The sequence below is a fragment of the Haliotis cracherodii genome, unplaced genomic scaffold, assembly GCF_022045235.1.
Source record: "Haliotis cracherodii isolate W230 unplaced genomic scaffold, xgHalCrac1.p SCAF_14, whole genome shotgun sequence".
NCBI classification, from domain to species: domain Eukaryota; kingdom Metazoa; phylum Mollusca; class Gastropoda; order Lepetellida; family Haliotidae; genus Haliotis; species Haliotis cracherodii.
The window spans coordinates 25,970,640-25,998,051 of record NW_027266269.1 but is presented as its reverse complement, the minus strand read 5'-3'; the positions used below and the strand labels follow the sequence as shown (position 1 = coordinate 25,998,051).

At 41.0% G+C, this 27,412-nt stretch overlaps 1 protein-coding gene across 13 annotated transcripts in view; it reads right to left on the bottom strand.

Moving 5' to 3' along the window:
• LOC139461149 (protein couch potato-like) overlaps positions 1 to 27,412 on the bottom strand; it is a 189,621-nt gene that overhangs the window by 28,220 nt on the left and 133,989 nt on the right. For 10 of the 13 annotated variants that reach the window (XM_071242705.1, XM_071242706.1, XM_071242707.1 and 7 more), the window contains exons 2-6: positions 14,076 to 14,153; positions 6,889 to 6,942; positions 6,052 to 6,105; positions 1,902 to 1,964; positions 1,603 to 1,741 (exon numbers count right to left, since the gene is read on the bottom strand). In XM_071242705.1, the coding sequence (XP_071098806.1) occupies positions 1,603 to 1,741; positions 1,902 to 1,964; positions 6,052 to 6,105; positions 6,889 to 6,942; positions 14,076 to 14,153 (388 nt within the window). Of the gene's footprint in view, positions 1 to 1,602; positions 1,742 to 1,901; positions 1,965 to 6,051; positions 6,106 to 6,888; positions 6,943 to 8,412; positions 8,558 to 14,075; positions 14,154 to 27,412 lie in introns of those variants that run through there. The other 3 variants (XM_071242709.1, XM_071242699.1, XM_071242698.1) reach the window with 3 other exon arrangements.

The window sequence follows — 27,412 nt, the reverse complement described above, 5'->3', positions numbered from 1 at the left end:
AGCCCCACTTCAGCAATATTTCAACCAAGATGAGCTTTGAGAGTCACACAGGGTAAATATGAACAGATGTAGCCCCACTTCAGCAATATTTCAGCCAAGATGAGCAATGAGAGTCACATCGGATGTCAGGGTATATATGAACAGATGTAGACCCACTTCAGCAATATTTCAGCCAAGATGAGCGATGAGAGTCACACTGGATGTCAGGGTATATATAAACAGATGCAGCCCCACTTCAGCAACATTTCAGCCAAGATGAGGGATGAGAGTCACACTGGATGTGAAGGTATATATGAAAATCAAATGCTGCCCCACATCAGCAATATTTCAATATTTCAGACACGCTGAGCAACAAGATTCACACTAGATGTCAGGATGTATATGTAGAACAGATGCAGTCCCACTTCAGCAATATTTCAGCAATGTGCGGGCATCAAACTTGATGTTGTGCATGCTGCTGGTCAAACAACCAGAGCAAGAAGCAAGGTTACTCTTCTCCTGCGTTGTGGGGTATATTTCCTCCAACAGAAAAACAGTCCACATTTGCCCCTCATATATAATAAACATGAAACATTGACTGAGTTTCATGGTCTCCAGCCATCATGGACTGGAACTGAATATGATATAGGGAACCAAACTGGTGCAGGGAAATTAGACTAAAACATACTGACATAATTTGATGAGAAAATTCGTATTTACAATATCACAAAATCCTACTGGAAACCAAGAATGTAACATTAGGGTCACGGCCCCTTGGCTCTCGACCTTGACCTCAACACTGAGAAGGCTGGGGTCAAACTAATTCCAAAGAAACGAAGTTGTGACAGTGTGTGTGGGTCATTGTGTAAGTGTCCCCAGGGTCTGCTGAGCAATCAGGGTGCTAAGCGAGGGAGGACCAGTGATTTGGGTGGGGCAGGGAACCAGTAGTTGACAGCCTGACACCAAGTTATGCCATTGTGGTATGAAAACACACAATCTCAATCAACCCCTTAATCCCCACAAGTAGTCAAGCATAGAGAAGTGGGGACCTTGTCTGCCCTGGAATCCCCACAAGGAGACAAGCAAGGGAACATGGGGATCTATCCAGCCATGGATTAGTCACAGGGAGAAAAGCATGAGGTACTGGGGAGGTATTCCACTCTGTAATCTCCACAGGGAGACAAGCATGAGGTACTGGGGATGTATTCCGCCCTGTAATCGACACTGGGAGACAAGCATGAGGTACTGGGGACCTATCCTGCCTTGGAATCCCCACTGGGAGACAAGCATGAGATACTGGGGACCTATCCAGACTTGTAATCCACACTGGGAGACAAGCATGTGGTACTGGGGTCTATCCAGCCTTGAAATAACCCCAGGGAGACAAGCATGGGGAACTGGGGACCTATTTTGCCCTGTAATCGACACAGGGAGACAAGAATGGGGTACTGGGGACCTATTTTGCCCTGTAATCCTCACAGGGAGACAAGCATGGGGAACTGGGGACCTATCCTGACTTGGACTCCCCACAGATATAACGGTGACAGTCCTTACGATCCCACAGGTAAAGGTAGTTGTGTAGGTGTGTCAGTGCACCTGTGGCCAAGGCCAGGGTATACTTACGTCCTGTGAGGGGGTGGATGATGGTGGGGTGGGTGGCGGCGAGCTGGGGGGACTGTTGTTTAGGCTTCGTCACTTTTGTGTTGCTCTTGGCGAACTCCAATCTCAAGGTCTGAGGGAGGTCAGGGTCGAATCTTACTCCCTGAAAGAAATACATTCTCACTATTATCGCTGAAAAAATCCAATCACTTCCAGAAACAAATTCCTGAATAAAGCACCTCCACATCAACTGATTAACTTCAATAATTAGTTTTACCGCTTTATGGTCTCTCTACAAGGTCATCAGAAGGTCAAAGTCTCACCTGAAGGTCTTGTTTAGCGGACTCGGCAGCAACTCTTGATATAAACGTGACAAAACCCACCGGCTGAAAAGTGACGGGTCAAAATTTTACGGTAATTAATGAATTTAACCTTCAACACAACATGACAAAAAAAACATCCAAAAAACAAGACATTTAAGATATTCGAATAAGATGGGGAAAAATTACACATCTTTATCAAATGAAGATGATTTAGAATGTAGAAATATCTTTACCTCCAACCTTTTCTATTTACATAGTGTTTAAGATATATTGTTAAAAGTACACCAACATCTACGATTTCACTCACACTGCAACTGTCTAAACAATGCTACAAGGAAATATACAAGGCACAAGGTTGTCCAGCAAGTTTCTCCTGCAGCCACAGCTTACACTATACTCAACACTGTAGGGCTGGGACGAGTCCACATTTACTACCCGGGTACCCGACCCCCTATTACCTTACCCTACCCGGGTACCCAACCCCCTATTACCTGACAATACCCGGGTACCCAACCCCCTATTACCTGACAATACCCGGGTACCCACTGTAGGAATGAGTGCATCGTCAGAAATGCGAACATTCGCGACTTGTAGTGTAGCCACTGAGCTATAGTGAGCTTTTGTCATTAAACAATGTCACGTGACTAACCACAAGTCCGGGTAGTACTGTGGGTACCCGGGTCCTACTCAGGACCAACCTGACCCGAGTACCAAAGTTACCTGTCCCAGCCCTACAACACTGAACTGAATATCAGGTCACAAACAGTTGTCCAAACTAGGCGCCATACTCAAAGACATCTTAGTGCCACTATCAGAGCATTACGGAGCTAATTCCTAAGATTTAACATCCATTCCATGACATTCTGACATATTTAAGATGAAGATACAAAAAGAGGGTCTTAAAGATAATCTCTTCCAGTAGTGAAATGAGTGAGTGAGTATGGTTTTACGCCGCTTTTAGCAATATTCCAGCAATATCATGGCGGGGGACACCAGAAATGGGCTTCACACATTGTACCCATGTCGGGAATCGAACCCGGGTCTTCGGCGTGACGAGCGAACGCTTTAACCACTAGGCTACCCGACAGCCCCAGTAGTGAAATGTAAAACACTTAGTTGAACTCATCACTATAATTCTGCAGGCATAGTTGTTGCTTGTTTTAGTCTGACCTTCCCTCAAATATCATGGCTTAACAACTTGCTTCAAACAGTTTACCCCTTTTAATAAAATTGCATTTATTAAACCATTCTACTCACACTGACAAATTATTTTAGAAACATATTTCTAAAAAAAAATTGTTTCAACATATTTTTACAATTAACAGGGCTGAGGCTCTCTTATTTCCATGTTTCTCATTTCTCGGACGACGCTCGCGCAGATACAGCTGTATTTCTAGCCCTCCCCCAGTTGCCCCCAGCCAAGTCAGGATGGTGAACTTCAAATCCCATATGGAATCCAGACAAAGTCTAAACATTACATTTTGAAATTAATTTCTAAAAACCCCTTAAATCCTAACTGTCCCTCCACTTGATGCTGCAGAGCTGATAGCGTGATGTTGAAACAGATTTATTAAAACTTTCCTCCCAGACAATTCTCATGACCGAAAGTATTACCCCGAAAGTATTTCAAATGGCCATATTAATCGTTACTGTATGCGCTTAGGCAGCAGACAGATTAAAGATCATTCTAAAATGTATATTTGCGTGGTGTAGTGTTGAGAAATGTGAAAGGATGTTATAAGCTACATAATGTTAAGATCAAAGGGAGTCCTCGACCAGACCGCTCACAATAGGACAAATGTAGGATTATTACAGTTTTATTTCAATTAGGATTTTGATATTGAGGGAATTAAATGCGAAATAGTCCAGTTTATGGTAAATTTCAGTGAACATTGATCCTTTAGTTTGCTTCTGATTAGGGTCTGGATTGTGTGTTGGGGTTTGAGGTTGTGATTAGGGGGTTGTGGTTGGGGTTGTGATTAGGGGGTTGTGGTTGGGATGGTATTAGGGGGTTGTGGTTGGGGTTGTGGTTGGGGTTGTGATTAGGGTGTTGGGAGTAGGGTGTTGGGGTTGGGGTTTGAGGTTGTGATTAGGGGGTTGTGGTTGGGGTTGTGATTAGGGGGTTGGGAGTAGGGTGTTGAGGTTGTGGTTTGAGGTTGTGATTAGGGGGTTGTGGTTGGGGTTGTGATTAGGGGGTTGGGAGTAGGGTGTTGGGGTTGGAGGTTGTGATTAGGGGGTTGTGGTTGGGGTTGTGATTAGGGGGTTGGGAGTAGGGGGTTGGGGTTGGGGTTTGAGGTTGTGATTAGGGGGTTGTGGTTGGGGTTGTGATTAGGGGGTTGGGAGTAGGGTGTTGGGGTTGGGGTTGGGGTTAGGGAGTCGGGATTAGGGGGTTGGACTGGTGTGTGGGTGGTTGTGTTTGGGGTTATGGTTAGAATGGGTGTATGGGTGGTGGGTCTGGGTTTGGGGCTGGGGTTAGGGTTGGGGTGTGGGAGATGGGTGTGTGGGAAATGGTAGAGGTATGTGTATATATGTATTGTTACTCTATCCCACCCCTATTTTCACCATCAAGGCAAGTTCATTAAATCCATCTTAGCACCAAGACTACAGCTCTCACACTCTAACAGACATTCAGTATCGGTAAGCTAGCTGTTGCAGAGATCAGCTTTAGACTGGCCTTCTACACACCTACTACCCTAAGTCTTTGGTTGTTAGGGGCAACCGTAGTTGAGAGAGAAGCTTCAGATGACAATGGCACAAAGCAGAGGACAAAACATGAACTATACACACTAAAAAATACAATACAAAACATGACAGCAGCCGAACAAACCAGAAAAACGCCAGGACAGAGCATAACAACATTACTTTGTTTGTTTGTTTGTTGAGTAACACTGCACTCAGCAATATTCCAGCTATATGACGGCGGTCTGTAAATAGAGTCTGAACCAGATAATCCAGTGACTGACATCATAAACATCGATCCATGCAATTGGGAAACGATGACATGCATCAACCAAGTCAGCGAGCCTGACCACCCGATCCTGTTAGTCGCTTCTTACGACAAGCATAGTCGCCTTTTATGGCAAGCATGGGTTGCTGAAGACCTATTCTACCCCGGATCTTCATGGGTCACACCATTACTGATTTCCGACTTCTGTATGGGGTGTGAGTAAATCCACTCCATGGTAGAACACCCCACCTGACTGTGTTCCTGTGGCCTTTATACCACACACTTGTTATACCTGCACGGAGGTTATTGGTCAGGAAAATATAACTCCCCCCACATCAAATCGTATAGTACAAAGCCTGGTCCTATTGCAAGTCAGATTTCAGATACGAAGGCCTGAATGTTGATGAGAAACAGTTTGTAGACCATGGTTCAACGTGCAGATATTAACTATATATTTAGTCTCAGGAGACGAGAGAGTTTATCAGTGCGTTGTCATCGTCTCCCCTTTCATCATGCCATGCACGGACCGTGATGCAGTGATTGTAGGCAGCTTCATTCACATCCCCCCCCCCCCCCACCAACACCAACATGCACAGACAGATATGAACATTTTGTTGAGAAATCTTTAATCACATGTCAAAGGATGTACAGATTGAAATTAGACATTCAAACAAAGACATCTGGAAGACAGCTGGATTACAACATTCTTGACACAATAACAAAAGACACAAAATGTTCATACAGAGCAAATATACTCACAGAAAGTAATAAGGGAACGGCTATGTTTACCAAGCTGTATTATGCCCTGGAGGTGACTGGAGTTGCCTAAAGGGATCGGGCAATGTGATTTGCTTCCTAACTGACATGTGTTCCCTTATTACTTTACATCAGTATATGAGTGATATAGTGGAAGGAAAAATTACATAGCAAAGATTTAGAATTATTTTTTTTATTCCTTATAACGTGCTGACACATCAATCGTGAGAATATTTTTAGGTATCTGTTTTAATCTTTGCTAGTATTTAACCTTCCTGAGTGATCTCCCTTCACTTGCGAGACCTTTCAAACTTCCTACACAGAAACATATCATATTTATTACTATTTCATCATCATCCGATGCAATTTTTCCGGCCTATGTCCCTCTCAAAATTTGAAAAGTCTGCATTACAGGGGAGATAACTCACAGTGACGGTGAATACTTACTGATGTGTTTTTGCCGTTTTTGTTGGTGACCTTGAGAAGTGACCCTTCATATCCCTGCAAGAATAGAAATGTGCCTCGTGACGCTACTGCAAGTCGGCTGATGCTATGAACGTGTTAATGGCGCTTGCTGGACTGGAAGGGGGTGTACCAACATGGCAGTCGATATATCTACATGCGGTGGCTCTAGCTTGTGGGTGTCTGACCTGGTCATGTGACTGTGCTCATTTGTGTCGATGAAAACGCAACACTGGATGGATTCACGTCTCCAAGAGAATCACTGTCTTTGATGCTTTTGTGCAAGTCCCTCTTGTTAAAGTATTGTCGTTTTCATGACTTGGTATTTTAGATTCTCATGCAATGCCTGTCATACTGTTAGTGTGATGTAACAATCTTTCATTTTCAAAGTTTTTCACAAAAAACATTACACTACATAGTATCCAAGAAACTTAGCTTTCTATTAGTGATATAAAAAACAAAACATAAAAACCCATTGATTTACAATTTGACCAGAACAATTAACATAAATTTTGATTGCAAAACATCAAACACTGATGTAGAATGAATTGATTTACAGGAGACAGTTTGATTTTTAATGTTCTGCATTCGAAGAAAGCCAGTGGTTATTTGAAAGTTATTGACAACATTTATATGACATTAATACATGGATAATAATACCGTATTATGCGATGTGAACGTGTATGAAAGGCGTGACTTGTGGGGTGTTGAAAGCCAACTGTGAAAGTGAATACTCCGGTAGCTGGGTGATCATGTGACAGGTCATGTGACATGTCATGTGACCAAGTATGTGTGCATCCACAAAATTTCTCATATACTCACACAGTTATTTTTGCCAGGCTTCCCCATAACTTTTAATAAACCATTTTCAAATCCCTGAAAATGACAGCAACAAATGACAAACACAATGGAATACACAAACCAGTCGATAGTGTGGCTATTTCAATGGAAGGGGTTTGGTTCCACAGGATTTATAGGGGTGTGGATACAAGATTAAGCATTTAACAGTACTGGGTCAGTACTGATACACAAACCAGTGGTCGATAGTGCGGCAACTTCAATGGAGGGGGTTTGGTTCCACAGGATTTATAGTGGTGTGGATACAAGCTTAAACATTTAACTGAGCCATTAAAAATGGTCATTACTAACACACAAACCAGTGGTCGATAGTGTGAGCAACATTCAGCATGAACCGGGTACAAAGACACCAGTCTGTTGGACAGAGTTGCACAGGAAGTGAGGTACATTTTCTACCCAGAATCCCACAGCAGCATCTGCATAGGAAGTGAGGTACATTTTTTACTCAGAATCCCACAGCAGCATCTGCACAGGAAGTGAGGTACATTTTCTACCCAGAATCCCACAGCATCATCTGCACAGGAAGTGATGTACACATTGTACCCAGAAGCCCGCAGCAGGGATGCCAATGAAATGTGGCAGGTCCCTTGACAACAATGACTTGAAATATTTCATTAATTGGGACACGCTGACATGCCTCAACAATGGTCTGACCTGACCACCCGATCCCGTTAGTCGCCTACTACGACAAGAATAATCGCCTGTTAGGGCAAGCATGGGTTGCTGAAGACATATTCCATCCCGGATCTTCATGGGCCTCCTCCATTCCATAAAAGGAAGGATACCTTCACAGTCAAATTTAATAACACTGACTGACTTTCACATTTCTGTAATGATTATCATTGGTGGGTGTTTGTGTATTTAAAATTTGACATTTTGAGTTTGTAAAAATGTCATAGTGAGGATAAAAACAAAGACAAACATGGTGAAATGGCATCGATGTATGCCAACAAAATGGATGTTGACATGCATCTCGAGGAGATACCATCACTCAACTACTGGGAAACCCCTGCAAAATATTAAGTAAACATTGGACGTTCACATCATTATCCCTCTCATTCCAACAGGGGACATAGGTTGAAGAAGATATGGAAGTTTTTCTCAAAGGTATTGCTCGTTGAACAAAACTAACACTTTGCCGGAGAGCACTTCGAGGCAAGAACTGTCAGAAAAATTTTGGCCCACTTTGGCTCATTAAAAATAAACACGATCGCCAGTCCATCAAGCAGGCCAGCTTCAAGGTTTGTTGTGGCAAGGGGATAGGGGGGGGACAGAAGGTTTTTGTGGAAGATGGAGGGACGAATCAATAATTATCGAAGGTCTTAGACACTATCTTAGCTCCATGCTTCTCACAATTGCCATGCTCCAGTCCCGCGGGGCAAATTTGCACTGCAAAAATCAATGGCATGGAAAAAGACTCTCTATGGCGAGTATTCATGCATATGCTTGAAGCACAGACAAGTTACGTGTGGAGTGAGGAGTTCACACCTGACTGGGCATCTGGCTGTCCGGGAAGACGTCTGGTCCTCCTGGCCGTCAGTCCGGGAATATCCTGGCTGCAGGTGTGCCAGGATCCGGGAGTGCACCCAAGGGAGAGATATATCGCTGCCCCATTTTATCCAGCTTCGCCAAGATGAAAACTACTCGATGCTGAGCGTAAAACTGTGTAAACTAGAACTAGAATTAAGTAGAATGAGCCGTTTCCCAAAGCTAATCCTGATTGTCAGTGGGATATACAGAGAGCGGTGTTTATGACGCGAGATGAATCACTCTAGTGCACTCAATGAGGAAGAAGGCTGCGTCTCTCCATCTTATATCACCATGGACTAGTTGGCGTTTGACCTGCCCAGGCAAATCAATGACCTTCACCTTCAGAATAATTAGAATAAGTGAGTGAGTGTCGGGTTTATTGCCACTAAATGAGTTGGGTCTTGGCGCATCAGCTTCATGTGGACGGAGATACCTTTGTGGTGAGAGTTGTGACTATTTCCCAGTTTCATGAAAACCACAAACACACAAATTGTGTGACAAAATGGAATTTCAAAATGGAGTGAATGTTGAATTCGAACTCGTGATTAGCGGATCCTGGCATCTCTGGGACTCCACAATGACAACAGTTATTGAAAAAAACGTTGCAGCCTAACTTGTCAATATAAACCTCAGTATATGCGAGATCAATGATCCCCCATTAAATCTATCAAGGAAGACGTAAACCCACAGATTGTATATGAAAATTATCCCATTGTTAGCGCCACATGATCAATAGTCGTGGTTTCTGTAATGACACACTGGGGATATCTTAACCGAGGACCTACTCCAGCCTCATGTCCCATCGCATTTTATCTTCTTGTCAGTGCTCAGTTTTTCAGTCCACATTTTAACACAACAATTTCAATTTTCCATCTTCCATTTCCTTTCGCATGTAATTTGTATTCGATACAAAACTGAAAAATATTGCCAATGGAGGAATCTCATTACTGTAAAGTGCAGTGATAATTCTAAACTTGACATGCACTTTCCTGTAACAGCTTTTCGTGTCGACTTACATTGACATTTATTCGCAACACTCTTGAGTATATATTATTTTGGGGTAAATAATCAATAATGGAAATTCTGTTAATGCAAATGTCCTTGTCATTGTGAAACGAGGAGTACTGAACACTTTCCTCTATCACAGCATTTTGAAATACTTGTTAACAAAGGGAGACAACTCTGTAACTACTCAGTTTCATTCGAGGGTTGGTTTTCAGTTTTGTGCATATTTTAAAGCATAACACCGACATATTGTACAAAATAGCTGAGTGTATCCAAAATATCAGAATGTTCATTTTCTAGAAATATTTAAAAAAAAAACCAAACCAACAATAACTTTTTCTTGTAAGGTCTCAAAACCAAAAATGTTCTGAAGTCAACGTTATGAGTGCTGAATGAATTCTGAACCCAGTGACCTTTACGTTTCATAGAAACCTACTCAAGTAAATCTGTAATTGTGAACCTTTTTTTCATTTCTCTTGAAAATCCAACCAAAAAAAAGATGGTCGCCATAGCAACACACATTCCCAAGTTCCAATCTGAAATGTCTCAAAACTATATCGGGAGAATGTTGTCAAGCAGATTGTTATAGTCTCGTGGGCTTACAACTGATCAATTCCAATTCGTGAACATAGTCATTCAACCACTCTTCACCAGCGCCACATCCAAACTCAAATACCAAAGATCTAAATAATGCTTGTAAAAGAAATCTCATTTCACATGGAAAGTTAGCCAAGAAATATATTTCAAGCAAGTGACCAGTTATACCATATTTGGGTAGAACTAAGTCTGGATGAAGAATCATGACGTCAAATAATGCTTCAAGAAATATAAACTCGGAAATTGGTCTAGACCTATTTAAGCGTGCGGATGTTAATGCAGAAATATAATTGGTTGCAGGACAGGCGACGAGAAGCTAGAGACCAATTATTATATGCCCGTGATATTCTTCGTCCTTAAAGGTTGGCATGGCTTTGACGTGACCTATTAATGGGAACTTCATGAATGAAAATGATGAGCGGCTTTCAGTCAAACAAGGAGCATGCTCTATCATCTTCTTTTGTATACGACCATCTTCAACTACTTGCTTTGTATGTGCCCATTTGTGAATACCGGCAGTGTATATGCCCACCTTTGAATACTGGCTGGGTATACGCCCATCTGTGAATACGCCCATCTGTGAATATCGGCTGTGTATATGCCCATCTTTGAATACTGGCAGTTTATACACCAAGCTTTGAATACAGGCTGGGTATACGCCCATCTTTGTGACTGTGAATACGCCCATCTGTGAATATCGGCTGTGTATATGCCCACCTTTGTATAATGGCAGTGTGTACACCCAGCTTAGAATACAGGCTTTGTATACGCCCATCCTTGTGGCTGTGAATACGCCCATCCTTGTGGCTGTGAATACGACCATCTGTGAATATCGGCTGTGTATATGCCCATCTTTGAATACTGGCAGTGTATCCACCCAGCTTTGAATACAGGCTGGGTATACGCCCATCTTTGTGACTGTGAATATGCCCATCTGTGAATATTGGCCGTGTATATGCCCACCTTTGTGGGCGGTGAATACGGCCATCTTTGAATACAGGCTGGGTATATGCCCAACAGTCAGTACTTTATCCTGAATTGCTGTGGAATGAGTGAGGGTGTGAGTGAGTATGGTTTTACTCAACTTTTAGAAATATTCCAGCAGTGTCACAGCGGGGGACACATTCTTCACACATTGCACCCATTTCAGGAATCGAACCCGGGTCTTCGGCATGATGAGCGAATGCTTTAACCACCAGGCTACCCAACCGCCCCCGAATTGCCGTGGACAACTTACACATTAACAAGTTTGGGATACTGAACTAAGGACATTTTGATAACTCAGTCACCCACACGGAACCTGTTTATAACAAGGATGCCACACAGCTTCCACCAACTCTTCGGCAACACGGGCAGACTCGAGAGGGAAAACTGCCACCACGCTCTCAACCATCAAACAAACAAGAAACAATACCCAGGGAATACATCATTTCATCTTCACCTGTCAATCAAAGGTTTCCATGGTAACTATGTCTACAATGGCAACCACTTTATAGGAATTATATTTTGTGAAAACAAAATGAAATTGGTGGTCAGGTTGAGGTTGGCCCAGCGGAACAGGCGTTAAATCGTGTCAGCTTTTTTCTCATTGTATTAGCAATTTGCTATCAAGTGGCTGGGGTCCTTGTCAGAAAGACATCCCCAAGATCAATACGGTACGAGGGACCGCCAGGTTGCTGGGCATATTTCCTCTGTGGGAGGCTGAGGAAGGCCCTCCATCACATTGTAATGTCTTGCTTGTTGAAAAAGAGGTCTTGCCTGTTTTGAGAGGATTGGAAAGCTGACCTCTGAAGGAAACATGTCCTCTCAGGTGAGCTTTTTTGTCAGGTGAGTGAGTGAGTTGGGTTTAACGCCACTTTTAACAGTATTCCAGCTATATCACGACGTGTCAGCTTAATGTGGGAGGAAAGCCCAAAGTGATGCAGGACGTTTACCACTTCGGTGAAACCCACGAGCATGGGTATGGTGCTGACAAACCTAGAAACATAATCGGGGGGAAACGGGATTCGAACCCACAATCATAGGTTTCTGGCGTGCCCAAGGGACGCAACTCTGCACAGCGAATCACGGCGCTTTAGACGACTGGGCCACCTGTGCCCCCTTTTGAAAAAGAGGTCTCGCCAGTTTTGAGAGGATTGGAATGCTGACCTCTGAAGGAAACATGTCCTCTCAGGTGAGCTTTTTTGTCAGATGAGCTAAGTGGTAAGTTGTAAGGTGAGTGAGTCAATGTTGCTTTACATTGTATTATTCAAGTTGTATGAAGAAATTAAGGCTCAAATCAGACATATCAGTGGTCGATAGCATGAAGGTCTATATATTTAGAGCCAGTCGTGTATGAAAAGCAGATGTCATGAAAACACAGGTAACATGCCAAGAGTCTGGTGTTCTGATCTCACTTACACCCTGGCCATGCAAGACATGGCTGGCAGACAGCAAATATTAGCGCACAGGGCCACTTGTGCCTGAAATGAAAGTCAAAACTAGTGGTCGATAGCGTGAAGGTCAACACTTTCAGGGCGGGGATATATGAAAAAGCCAATGTGACACAGACTTTGGTTCCACTGTTAGAGGCCAAAGATCATGGACTTGAGCTGGTAACCCGTTGCTGAACGTTTGCTGCCATGCGTCCTTCCGATCAGCTCGAGTTTCTCACTGGCCAATTCATGGCAAACGATTGCCATAAATGCTACTGGCAAATCCATTTAAATACCTTTACCACGAAAACATCTTGATGGCTCACCTGACAAAACCATCACAGAGAATAACTGCCATGATGTTTTTTATCAATGTGGGCTACATCGGCAGATACATCGTCACAAAGCCATGACAAGATCAGATGTATGTTGTCACATTTCAGACAATGTCACAACTTGGAACCTCGATCAAATTTGAAGAAATACAATGTCAACTGTGTTCACAGAGCACAGGAAGATATTGACTACTAAACACAACATGTGTAGAATTGGACAAAGAAATATCCGTGCATTTGTCAAATTACTTGTATCTACAAGGGCAGTCCAGATAATAAGATGGTGTGTTCTATCTCATTATTGTCTTATTTAAACAATTTCCTTGTAGGTAGCGGCAGTAACGTTGACAGATCCAACTCGTTATATGCTTCTGCATAAATGTCAGAACGTGATATCCTTCATGTGTAGCAATCTCCAATGACAGAATTGTCAAAGACGACAATACGGCGCCGACCACAGGAGATGGCGCCAATTCCAAGACTAATGTGTCATCTATCAAATAACACAAATATCAATGAAGCTGATGCTGTACAATATTTCAAATCTGATATGCATCTGGAAATCAGATAAAAGAGCATCTGAAGAGCACCGATGTGCAGTTCCACAAGACCCCAGTGAGTGAGTGAGTGATATTTTATGCCAGTTAATATTCCACCTTTGTTGACGCATGACACTAGAAAAGAGTTCACGCAAAGAACCCAGGTAATCTAGGAAACAGGAAACAATTTAGGACTCCAACAGAAATGTTTCCTCAAGGGTTGACTAGAAACGAGTTCACTCAAAGTACCCAGGTAATCTAGGAAACAGGAAACAATTTAGGACTCCAACAGAAATGTTTCCTCAAGGGTTGACTAGAAACGAGTTCACTCAAAGTACCCAGGTAATCTAGGAAACAGGAAACAATTTAGGACTCCAACAGAAATGTTTTCTCAAGGGTTGACCTCGTTTTAACCCAAACATCTTCGTCTTTTGACCTCTGCCTCCTGGCAAGGGTGAAGAAAAACCTGACAAGATGAAGATGATACAGCCTTACATACAACACAATCTTGAAAGTGTCAATATCGGGAATGAAACATGGACCTTTCCCATGACAGGCTTGGACCATATCCATTAAGCCATCCGACAGATGATAGCATGGGACGTCAGAGACCCAAAGTCGGGGAGGGAGGGATCGTTACAATGGGCTTGGAGACATCTATTGGGAGCATGCTGGGCTGTCTTTGAGACAGAACATTACAGAGCATGTATCATATCCATCGCTATGGTTACCTTATATGCCCTGAACAACAAGTACAGTTCTCTTGGCTTTGCATCCATGGGTAGTCCGCTGACGAAGAGTGTCCGCACCTGCAAATATAGAAATAATCTCACTTAAGCACATTTGGCAGGACTTCACCTGTTGACATTATTGCAGTGAAACAAATACAAACACAGGGCCAAGTTTCCAAGTCGTGTTATGAGGTTATTATATTATCAGTGGTATGCAAGAAGGATGACAAGAGTTATGCCCCTTTGTAAACAGACAGTTTGTCCATCTCACACAGTGTAGAATGTGTGATCATGTATCCTATAACTTAGTTAAGGCTTGTTTATATGTTCTTCATAATGATTTCATGTACATGTGTTTTAAGGTTGTCTAAAAGTGTCTCAATATTCTCTTAGGTATGGAAGTTACAAAAATCTTAGTCCTATGTTCGGCTTGTGGGACTAGCATGACATACCGTATTCGGTGTAATAAGCGCCCACGGCGATATTTGCTAAGATATTGGCTTGTGAACAATCTCAATTAGCACCCCTTCCGATTGATCAATGTACACAAGACTTATTTATTCGCGTATAATACACACTTGTGTTTTATATGCATCCTTAATTATGGGCAGTTAAATTCTGGAAACATTTATTTGTCGCACTTTAACATTTCAGGATGTCCGCATAAACCAAAAAAATTATCTTTCAACTTTTGTTTTCTTCACCAAAATAATATTCTAATAACAGCCACCTATTTCTAATAATGAGAGCACCCTTGGCGCTTATTACGTCGAATACGGCACTTAACTATGAGACAATGCACAAGGACTGCTTCCATTGTTGGAACTGATACTTCCAGTGGATTGAAGAGATGATCATGACAAACTTGGAACACATTCTTTCCAAGTCACCAACCCCTTATGGTAAGCTCTGGACACAGTCTGTCTGAATAACCCATCTCTTCACCGACACTATAAAAGTCCAATTTCACCCTTGCCGAACTAGTCATGAATTCCGGAGTTACATTTTGGCAGGACAAACGGGTCCATGCACAGTCCAATCAAAATCACGTAACAAACTAGACATCATGTTTATAAACAATGTGGATTTCAACATGCAGATCTCAGTCGACTGCAGGATTTGCAAAGGTTGTGTACTGTCAACTGGGCGTCGACATATATTTTCCAAATTTTTTCATGTTCTTAATCAAGGTGCTCACATGATTTGATGCACTTCACAAGGTAAGACCCGTTTTATTACAACATATATTTTGATCATCAATCAGATCGTCTTGACTGGGCGTGGCCATTTTGTTTGAAGCAAATGCAAGTGATATGAGAGGTGGAATCTGATTGGTCAATAGGAGGAACACAGAAGGGACACAACTCTTAATAGCCACTGCTGGCGCTACGATCGAGCCTGGAATAGTTCAGCAAGGGTGGGAACAGGACTTTTATAGTCAGTTAATGCCCTTGACCCGAGAAGATGTCTCTTACGACACATTCTGTCTGAGTCACCCATCTCTTACGACACTAGTCAAGTGTCCCGATAGGCGTATGTTAGCAGGCGTCCTCAATCCGTCCCCATCTGTCCCCTGTGACGATTACAATTACACCGGGGACTGAACCCTAGTTTTCTCTTTAAAAAGAAGATTACAATCCCCAAGAGTGGACACCAGATAATGACTTCTACATCCCCCAAGCCCAGTCTTATATCTCAGACTAACGCAGCACAGATTGTTTCCTCGGGCTCCAAACAGCTCCATTCTGTGCAGGGAGTTTATACTAGAATAAACAACAAGACCCTTTCAGATGAGCCACTGCCAAAACTCCACCAGACTTCGCAATAAACGGAAATTGTCTAAACAAAGTATCTTGACCAGATCAACTTAAAATAGAAACAATGGCTGCATGAGGTGGCTGGAAATTGCTATCACCAATAAAATCCCAATTTTACCCCCTGGCAGGCAGCTGGTCCCCACGCCAAGTACCATATGCAGCAATAAGGTCGAGTCATCAAAACATGGCCTCTCCCGTTAGACAGGACTTTCTGCAGTTATGGGTGTAATTTACTATAGGGAGACTGGCACAGCATCGGCGCTGGTAGGGACGTCCGCGCTGACGGAAAACACCGCCGATGTCAACTGCCAACGTTGCGATAATCAATTTACACCCTGCTGTGAAGGAATCAGAATATAGTTAGACACAGCGAGGTCTATCAGAAACTGGTAATGCTAATTATTTCCAAAGAACAATCCTGCACCATCTAATGAATGCACTTTACAGGAATTTTCAGAGTGGAAAAATCTGAGTGAAGGTTTAAAGAGATTTTTTCTAATCTAATTCAATGCTGCAGCTAATCTCCTGTCGGGTGAGCAACCAATTGCATTGTGGGAAAAAATGATCAAAATCTTTATAACCTACCGAGAAGAAGACAAATGCCTTTTGAAAATTAGTTCAGTTGTTCTTAATTCCACTTCAAAATTTGAGACTTGAAGAAAAACGGAGCTTTAAATTTTTGAAAACTCCTCACAAAAAAATGCATTAACTGCACATTCTTCGCACTCAGACTGTTGAAGAATTTAGAAAGATCACTGAAGTTGAAGCATAACCAAACTGAGGAATATGTTGCGCATTAATTTTACATCTGACCTTGTTGAAAGTTAAGGAGAACACTTTTAATTACAATTCCACTGAAGAATTCACAATTGCTATATACTTGCTTTCAGTAAAAGTGCTCTTTGTCAAACTGCGACTCTCAAATAGAACTTATCATCTCATTTCAAAGATTCTTAAATCCTATCTTTTAAACAAAAATGTTCAAACCATTATAACAGAAAGAACTTCCAATTTTTTAATAGTATCAGCTGTGAGAGTGCACAGTTCAAAGTGATTACATTCACTCTTTGTGGCTTGAAGGCCAACAGACATCCATCAAAATTTCATAATTTGACAACTAAATCGAAGGGGAATATTTTGTCCCCCGAAAAAGGACAATAAGAGGAGCAAAGGATCATTTTGGACGGAAATGAGACATCGATGATCGTTATAACGACAAGATGAAGTGCTCGTGGTCTGCCAGTTACACACAGGTGGCAATAATGGGCACTTGGTAAATTTACAAAGACCGATTATAAGGCGCCAATGAATCAAAGACTCTCCAGAACCAGATGAAAGAATCCATGATTAAGCCAGTGTTGCAACAGGAATACACCATCAGGGAAGTAAAAAATCCAAAAAATCGTGGAAAAAAGACTCTGCTCTGACAAGGAGGAGTTTTAATGGATACAAAAAGAGTTCTTGAAATGTTCGTAATGATTGCATGTTGCAAACTACTTTTACGCTTCAATCTTTGACCAGTAGAGCCATGTTCAGAACATGTCAACCTCACTGTACCGTTGTGCTGTGTATAAGCCCGTAGAAGCATCGGGTTGGCGGGTTGGCGGGTTGGTGGGTTGGCGGGTTGGCGGGTTGGCGGGGTGGCGGGTTGACTTTTTGGGTGGGTGGGGTGGCAGGCAGGTGTGCAGGCTGGGGGGTAGGCAGATATTGGTTATTCTGGTGAGCGAGTAAGTTTGTTGCTACCTTGATTTCCTTTCCAGCCACGACAAACAACTCCACACAGACCTTACACTTGTCAACATAAGACATCTCCACATTTAGTTTTCTGTGAGGTTCGGAATAAGATATCTACCAATTCATCGCCATCAGTTGAAACAATACAACATTATTAGTTCGTTAATTCCAGGCAATCAACTCAACAATCAACCGAAAGTTAAAGGCTAGCTGTTACAAGCATGTCCCAAAAAACAAACTGTCATTCAATTCCAACGGAGGTTTTAATGAGAAAAAGTCGTCAATTTCATTCAAATTGTCGTTCGCAAGTGACGAGAGCAGGACAAAAGCATAATGAGTGTCGCGATTCCCAAACCAAATTGATTTCAACTCATCCTCATCTTAACACTTTAAGGTGTGAAAAGCAAAAACATTCTGAGAACGGTGACAAGTCTTTATCGCCATTGCCTATAGAACTTGTTTCGCAAAACGTTACCCATAATTCTAAAGCATGTCCCACGTCTATCAAAAGATCGGATTATTTGAATCTCTCCGCAATGAGTTGGCTGGTAGAGGGTTAATGTATGTAGTGCCCCTATGTACTGAGACTTTTTCAAAAGAAGGAAGCAATGACGACGTTTGAATCAATTTCACAGACAACCGTCAATCATCGTCAGGGCAACAGTTCTCTTTCAAGCTGATGGAAGCGCATAGTTTGCGTTACAGATGCATCAAGTGCATGCTCGCCTGTTTGACAAGTTGTACCGAGTTACAACTGATATTATTGCATATTACAAATCAATAGTTTTCTGACATGAAAATGTTTTGTCAAATCTTTGAAATGCCTCAGACATTTATTGATGGATTTCTACCTTATTATTGCAAAATAAAAATGAGAAAAAAGTCATGACTTGAGAAAGAAATGTTCTGCCCCAAACTGTTGAAGAGAAATATCTTATTTTTTTACAAAACTGTAGAGACACTTAAATAAGGATCTATAAATTAACAAAGATTTATTTTTCAAATTATATAAAAAAAATACCATGTCCCAAGTAAGCTGAAACCCATTTCAGGCAGGTTAGTTTTAACGCATACTACCAAAGTGAGGTGAGGTGAATTTGGGTTTAACGTCGCGTCCAAGTTTAATGCAGTTATATAGCGACATGCATGCACATGCGTGTGTGGTGGTACTTAACATCTTTTGAGTAGTATAGACGTATATTGTCAGAATTTTCTACACCTGTCCTCAATGACGAATGGATTAAACTAGACCGTTTGAGCTGCAAAACGTCCATACACGATTTATACTGAATATTTTGTATTCTATCATATCATCACCATCACCAGAATTATAAATATCATCATCATTGCCAATAACATCATTTAATCATCCAAAACTGGCTCCCACAGGAGATATCGCTTGAATGAGATCAAGCGATATCTATACTGTAGATATCGCTGCAAAGAAATTACATCACAATGCTTTGCAGACCATTGTGACGTCACCGGTTACCATGACGTCACAATCAAATGACATCCCTAATGGCTCTGCTACTGAAGCAGTTTGCAGTACTTTTTACACTGAAGACACTGCTAATTACTGTCTACAAATTGAAAACGTTGAAAGAATGATGTTGGATGATAAATAAAATCTCACCCGTGTGTCTTTTGATATCAAATATATCAACACTCATTGATAAAAGTGGCAAAAATCCTCGGCAAGCCTTGGAATTTTTCCACTTTTATCAACTCGTGTTGATATATTTGATATCAAAAGACACTCAGGGGAGATTCTCTATATAACCATAAATCATCATCATCATCATCATCATCATCCACCCCCCCAATACAATCATTATGTTCATTAATAACGTTATTATCAGCACCATCATCATGATACCAGCAGCACCATCATCAGAATTATGATTATCATCATAGCTTTCAATTATATCATCCTTATTATTCTGAATAATTCTCCGGAAGGAAGCCTGATAATCCAGACAGAGTTGCCCCAATCAGCCCAGTTGGAATAGGATTAACTGACATAAAGCAACCGCAAACCACATCTATCCAAACAGCAATATGTGATAGCAAACAGCCAATCAGATTGCAAGGTACAGGGACAATAGTATTCCTTCTCATCTTTAATAATTTCATTAAATAAACCCTCTCCACCACAGTGTCCTCAGATGGAAGATTAATACACGTCATACCGCCGAACCTCCGACACCAAACAAAGTGCATTGTGGGATATAATTGAGGAAAACTCAAACAGAATCCGACTTGAGACGACAATGCCAGGATTTGGACCAGGCATCCACATTTGACTCCAAAGTTCCCGGGATTCTGTCCTGTCAAATATGGACGGTTAACGAAAACGGAAATTAGGCCTGGAGGGTCCAAGCTGCATGCTGACAAACCTCCCAGTTAATCCTTCATATTCCTTCATCATAGCTTACAGCAACCAGGGCCAGGGAAGCACCCTCCGTAGCCCCCGCCAAATTTCCACGGGAGTTGCCAGAAAGCGTGCGGGGGTCCTTGTTCAATTTGGTCCAGAATTGCTGAATCAATAGCAATATTGAACGAAATGTGCCGAGCCAAAGCCTCGAATGCCATCGGTTTTTATCAAAATGTCTTGATGTCCCCTTAAGCAAACACCAAAATCAGTCATGGCTGACGAGTTTGACGTTCTATGGATATATTACGAAGGAAGACCGTCTGATGCAAGTGTACACATCGGCCAGAGACAGTATGCAACAAGACAGCCTGTTTAGTAACCGCGGCCTCCCCGACAAGGAGATGATGTGCATTCTATAACAGTGTTACACCAGAGTTTAGCCCCAGATTTATTATACTACTTCCCGACAACCAACTAAATCATTTTGGCCATGGCAGCTTGGAAATGGAGCCAGCGTGGATGAGTCTTTCATACATTTTATGAGCTGTGTTTTTGAAAACCTGGCACGAGCACATGTCTTCAACTGACCAAAAAAATACTTCTGTTTTCATATTGAATCAAATCTTCATTGTATTGCTGTACTTATGCATAAACAAAGACGTGTTAAGTCAGAATCATTAATCGATCATCTGGTTAAGACAACATCAAGGACTTTTTCTCTCAAATTGTGAGAAGTCTTTGATCACAGAAAGACCATTACAATATCTAATTGCTAACTATTCAGGATAAGCCGACTTAATGAAGCATATTGAGGCAAACGCCACACAAATCATGCATCAGGTTAACTAATAACAGTTGTGTGGGAAACGGTTCAAGACAATTAAGGAGCTCCCACCAAAAATTCGGATATTTCGATGAAGAACGAAATCCTTTTAGGCAAATGGATGCAACTTTAATTCAATTTGTTTTCAATCGATCCTCCGTGTGAAGAGCCCGACCGGCAGAAGCCACTAGTTGTGAACCAGCTTGTTCCAGAACATAATAGAAATATAAAACATAATTGCCTAAATTAACTTCAAGAGGCTTAGCTTATTCTTTTAGAAAATTGATCTTAACCAAACTACTGAAAATTCTATAACGTTTCCAACTACTTTTCTAAAATATTTCTAATTGGGCATTGTGAGTTTAATCAGAAAATCAGTTACACATCACCCTCGTGTAAATAAATTTCTCCTGTCGAAATAGGTACATCGAAACAGGTATGTCGAAACAGGTACCTCGTAACAGGTAGGTCGTAACAGCTACATCGTAACAGGAACATCGAAACAGGTAGGTCATAGCAGGTACGTTGTAACAGGTACCTCAAAACAGGTACGTTGAAACAAGTACGTCAAATCAGTTACCTCATTACAGGTTAGTTCTAAAGTGGTGAAAATGTTGTAAAAATGGCAGCTGGCGGTGACAATTTTGACAGAGTATGAAAAACCATTCTCTTCACGTCATGATCACTCCCCAAAGGGGAAACTAATCCATACAAGTTAATTACACAAACAATTTGACATAAAAAAATTCCATGTCACCTTCCAGAGTCTGTCAACCTTTATTTGCCAGTCACAAAGTGTCGACAGATCCGATTTTATTTCTAAACATGTTCATTACTGAATTACCAGAATGAAACAAGAATATTTTAGTACACAAACATTTATCAGGGCGCTTTGATGATCTGTTAATCTAGATCACAATCATTCTCATCTCTCTATTTTTAGCTGATAACCATAACGGGATATCCCTCTTATTTAACACCGGATATCTTCACACATCCCTGTTGCTATCAAGCAAACCACAAACAATTTAAATTTAAAAATTCTAAAAGTCCATTATTATATCCTTATGTATGTAAGTACACCAATAAACGTCTGATTTGAAATTCATGGTACAAAACATGTCCCACAATGCATCTGTAGAAGGTAAACAGAGTTATGTCCCCTGGAAGCCTTGCGGTCAGACATGCCATAAACATTGACAGAAAAAAGCATTGTTCCTGCAATACAATACAGCAGTCCATCTGAGAGTGAGTGAGTATGGTTTTACGCCACATTTAGCAATATTCCAGCAATATCACGGTGGGTACATGAGAAATGGGCTTCACACATTGTACCCATATTGGGAATCGAACCCCAGTCTTCGGCGTGACAAGCTAACACTTTAACCACTAGTCTATCCGACCGACCTGCAGTCCATCTCACATTACTCTGGGCGAATTGTAGTTTTAAAAGTGAAATAAAAGACAAATCAAGAAATCGAAAAATAAAATGAACATGATGTAATTATCAGAAAAAATGAAATAAAAACAAAGTAAATATTGAAAAAATTTAAAACGTATTTGTGGTTAATACAAAAACTGAGTTGAAATTGAAATTGTAACGGTTGTCCCTCCCTCCCCCCCCCACTTCATAAACCATCAAGGCACACACACACACCGACCCTGGAATGATTTAACCTGGCCTGTCAAACGAGACACAATCTCACTCCAAAAGAGAAATAATTCTCTTTGCTGGCACCCTCACGATTCAGTGAATAATCACAAAACCAAAGCCAAGTTTCACTCAAGTTGACAGCTTACAAATTTTGTCTCAAGCGGCCTTGCTAAGAACACCATCTATCTCCAGATAAATCTCTCTGATTTATGATACAGAGAGCTCACCAAATGCATGCCGGATTTCCACAAGCAAAATTTCTTGCATCTCCCGATTAACAACAGGCTGATTGCATCATCAATTTTGTCTAATCGACATTTAATGGAAAGTTTCTTTCTTTCACTGGAAGGGTTGAGAATAGATTAGAAGAAAAACATCTCATAACTGTCATGATATATACAACTTTTTTATTGAAGAGATTTTATGAAATTATTCAAAGGTTTATTTGGGTTAAAAGATCAGAATTTAAAGGAATGACAAATATTTAAAACTTAAATCTGATCAAGTAATTGTTCGGTCATCTTTGATTCTTGAGCACCACAGGAAACAATAATTTTATAATAATATATCTTTAAAAATTAAAAATTATTTACTTTTATCTGTAGAATAAAGAATATGGGAGTCAAGTGTACCATATTCAACATAATATGCCCATCTACAATGAGGTATTTAGTGAGTGAGTTGAGTTTTACCCAACAATGTCAGTTATATATCATTGTGTCAGTAACATAACATAGTGTCAGCTACATTATGTGTCGTATCATGTGTTGTCAGTTTTATAACGATGTGTCAGTTATATCATGCTGTGTTGGTTATATAACGTTGGAGTAACATCATGTGTTGTATCACATTGTGTGAGTTATATGATGCTGTGTTGGTTATATAACATTGCGTTAGTTATATGTGGTCAACTGTGTTTGAAATAATTTTATAACGCAACAAGACAGTCGCGTATGTGACCATCCTCAAAAATACCTGACACATTCAGGCTCTATAAATATTGAAAATTAGCAAAACTAAGAGACAATCACATCTTGATTTAGTTGAAATAATGCAAACAATTACTGGAGAATCTACGAGGCGTTATGATAAAACTGAATACATAAGTAGTCTTAAAATTATCTGCCAGACAGTCTGGCAGGTGGAAGAAAATTTCATGCAGCCCAACAGAAAAGTTACCAGCCACGGTCAGTTGGGTAGACAGCTATTTCAAACATTGGTTGTCAGTTTACATCACATTGTGTCAGTTATATCAAATTGTGTGCTTTGTATCATGTTGTGTGTGTTATATCACATTGTGTGAGTTGTATCATGTTGTATCAGTTATATCACATTGTGCCAGTTATATCAGATTGTGTCAGTTATATCACATTGTGTCAGTTATATCACATTGTGTCAGTTATATCACATTGTGTGAGTTGTATCATGTTGTGCCAGTTATATCATCACGTTGTGTCAGTTATATCATGTTGTGCCAGTTATATTACACTGTGTCAGTTATATCACATTGTGTCAGTTAAATCACGTTGTGCCAGTTATAACACATTGTGTCAGTTATATCACGTTGTGCCAGTTATAACCCATTGTGTCAGTTATATCATCACATTGTGTCAGTTATATCATCACATTGTGTCCGTTATATCACATTGTGTCCGTTATATCACTTTGTGTCAGTTATATCATGCTGTGTTGGTTATACAATGTGTTGTCACCCACATCACAGTTATATCATGTCTTGGAAACCTTTCATCATGTGATATGTGTTATAAGGGTTTGATAAGGTTGTAAGAAAGAAGAAGAGTTATGTCCCTTTGAAGGAACTCTTCAGTGACTGAGGATATACTGCTCCTGCTCACATACAAGCCTAACTATCAACATATCATGTTAACAATAACTTGCTTATTAAACTGTACAGATAGTCTCAAACATTACGAAAAAAATTAAAAGAAAAATTGGAAGCCAAACACATCCCCATAATTAATATTCTGAAATAATGCCTGATCTTAATTATGTTTCCATTCACATCTGTGATTAATCACCCAAAGTCATTACAAGCAGTTATTCTTTGCTTTTATTGAAGTTAATCAAATGTATCATTATCTGATGGATAAAAGTCATTAACAAGTTTCTTTTTGTCTCAATAAAATGATGATTTTATTAACATACAAACTTCGGTCATGTGGCAATGCATTTTAAAGAGCATAATTTTCTCTTAAAAATGGTAAACTACATCAAAATGTTTCAAGCAACAGAATATTAAAAAACTTAAAAACCTAACACATGGTAATTCATTTGGTGCGGCATGATTGTTTTCTTTAAAATAACACACCATACATCAATGTCTTTACTTTTTTTCATTTTCTCTTTTTTTATATATATTTTGACACCCATCAATGTAATGACCAATTCATCAATGATCCTGTACACATTCCATTACAGCCTGAATTTGTTTCTAAGCTTGATGTATCAGTATCAGTTTAAAATGACAGCTTTACAAGGGAGGCAAACAGACTGTCAACGGCGTGTTTGTTTTACCTGGCAGATTACTTTATCAAGATATTATTAACCTTCCAATGCTGATAAAAACGCTCGTTGAAAACCCCAGGCTTAACCACTTGTAACGCAGTAGGTGTGGGTGCTGCCGAGGAGTTAGGAAAGTAAGCAAGCGTAATTGATAGATCATCTCGTGTGTTTGAACACAATCACTTCCTAAAATCATAGCTGTTGAGGAAGGCAGGGGCGCATAGGGAGAAGGCAGGAGGGTGGAGGAGAAGGTGGAGGAGAAGGTAGGAGGATGGAGGAGAAGGTAGGAGGGTGGAGGAGATCTGTAGGGATCAGATGGAGTGACACAACTGCTGCATCTTGACGTTCTATTATGTAAGACTATTGATTATTTGCTCAAGCCTGCAGAGCATGAGGGAGATTATGAAGCCAGTCCCCAGTAATCTTGTTACCTACATTTGTATCATCTTCAGATTTCCAGTGAGAGTCAGGAGCCCTCCCAGCTTCTGACAGCCGACAGATGGAATATGACAATGCATGAAGAACTGATCTGACAGTGGTTTGTTTTTTTGTTGTTTAACGCCGCATTCAGCAATATTACAGCTATATGATGGCGGTCTGTAAATAATCGAGTCTGGAACAGACAATCCAGTGATTGACATTATGAGCATCGATCCATGCAGTTGGGATCGATGACATGCATCCGCCAAGTCAGCGAGCCGGACCAGCCGATCCCGTTAGTCGCCTCTTACGACAAGCATAGTCACCTTTTACGGTAAGCATTGGTTGCTGAAGACCTATTCTACCCCGGATCTTCACAGGTCCTCAAGGTGTGATCTCACACAACAATACACATTGTGGCCACCCATCACTAGTTGGCTTTACAACAAGCAAGGGAGCAGTGAGTGAGTGAGTGAGTGAGTGAGTGAGTGAGTGAGTATGGTTTTTGTACCCACGTGGGGAATCAAACCCGGGTCTTTGGTGACGAGCCAACACTTTAACCACTAGGCTACTCCCACCACCCCAGGGAGCAAGGAATCTTTGTTTATTTGTAGGTTGTTTAACACCGCACTCAGCAATATTCCAGCAATATGATGGCGGTCTAAATAAATCAAGTCTGGACCAAACAGTCCTGTGATTGACATCATGAGCATCGATCCACGCATTTGGGATCGATGACATGCATTACGACAAGAAGTTGAGCAAGGAATCTCTCCCAAACAGGACAACATCATCAATACATTTTTTTAGCTTCGACTTCAACAGGAACAAAACATGGAAGCTTCCACCAATCCATGACAATTATTGCACCAACCATGCTTAATAACGTAACTGATACCCTCAATGTATTCCAATAAAATGTACACATCAAAACTTGCACGTATGTCAGTATCGATGAACTTATCTAGAAGCACCACTATTATCGGCCATGTTTTACAACCCCACTGTCCATATCTTCACAACCATAACCACCAAACAGTGCTAGTTAACAACAAAGTTATTACAATCATGTAGTGATGTACGCCATCTAGACTACGCGCAGCTGAATAACTAAACAGCCATTATCCCAGCAAGCTGGTGCACAGACTCGACATTTCCACAAACAGCTGGTGCACTGAAATATTGCTCTTTAATGATCTCCTTATAGTGATAAAAGGGGGTTTCACCCACCGATTTTCAATATAGCTTGTATGCATTGCAAATGGGTCCTTTTTCGGCCATCTTGCCATGCTTGTTCATCTTTCTGTCGGACAAGTTTGGAAGTTGATGCAGATTATGGCAACAGCTGGTGTGTGGTGAGGAACCAAGATCATGATTTTGGATACCGGACTGGTCTGGAACCATCGTGTTGCATGTACCCTCTCACATATGTTCTTAACGATTGAAATCTGCCTGTTTCGAACCTTGTCACATCTGTGAATCAATCTTCCCTGTTTGCGGGCAATGTGTTGCTGTGTATTGACCAGTGTATAATAAGTAGTTTTACCAAAATAGACACAGGTCACAATTGACTTGTGCTTTTGTTGAGTTTCTGTCAAAAACCAGCAGCAGATCGTTTTTTTATGAAAAAAAATTGATTATTTTTTCATATACAGGCAAAATCGATTCCAGGTCTATGTAAGCATCATTGTTGTAGGTTATGTTATTGAAAAAATGTTAATTATTCATAAAAAATACAGACTGTTCCAGTCGGGGCAACTCACACAGGCTCCCAGCATCTAGAGCTACAGGCAAACTGATGTCACAGACACCCAGCATCTAGAGCTACAGGCAAACTGATGTCACAGACACCCAGCATCTTGAGCTACAGGCAAACTGATGTCACAGACACCCAGCATCTAGAGGTACAGACAAACTAATGTCACAGACACCCAGCATCTAGATATACAGGCAAACTGATGTCACAGGAACACAGCATCTAGAGCTACA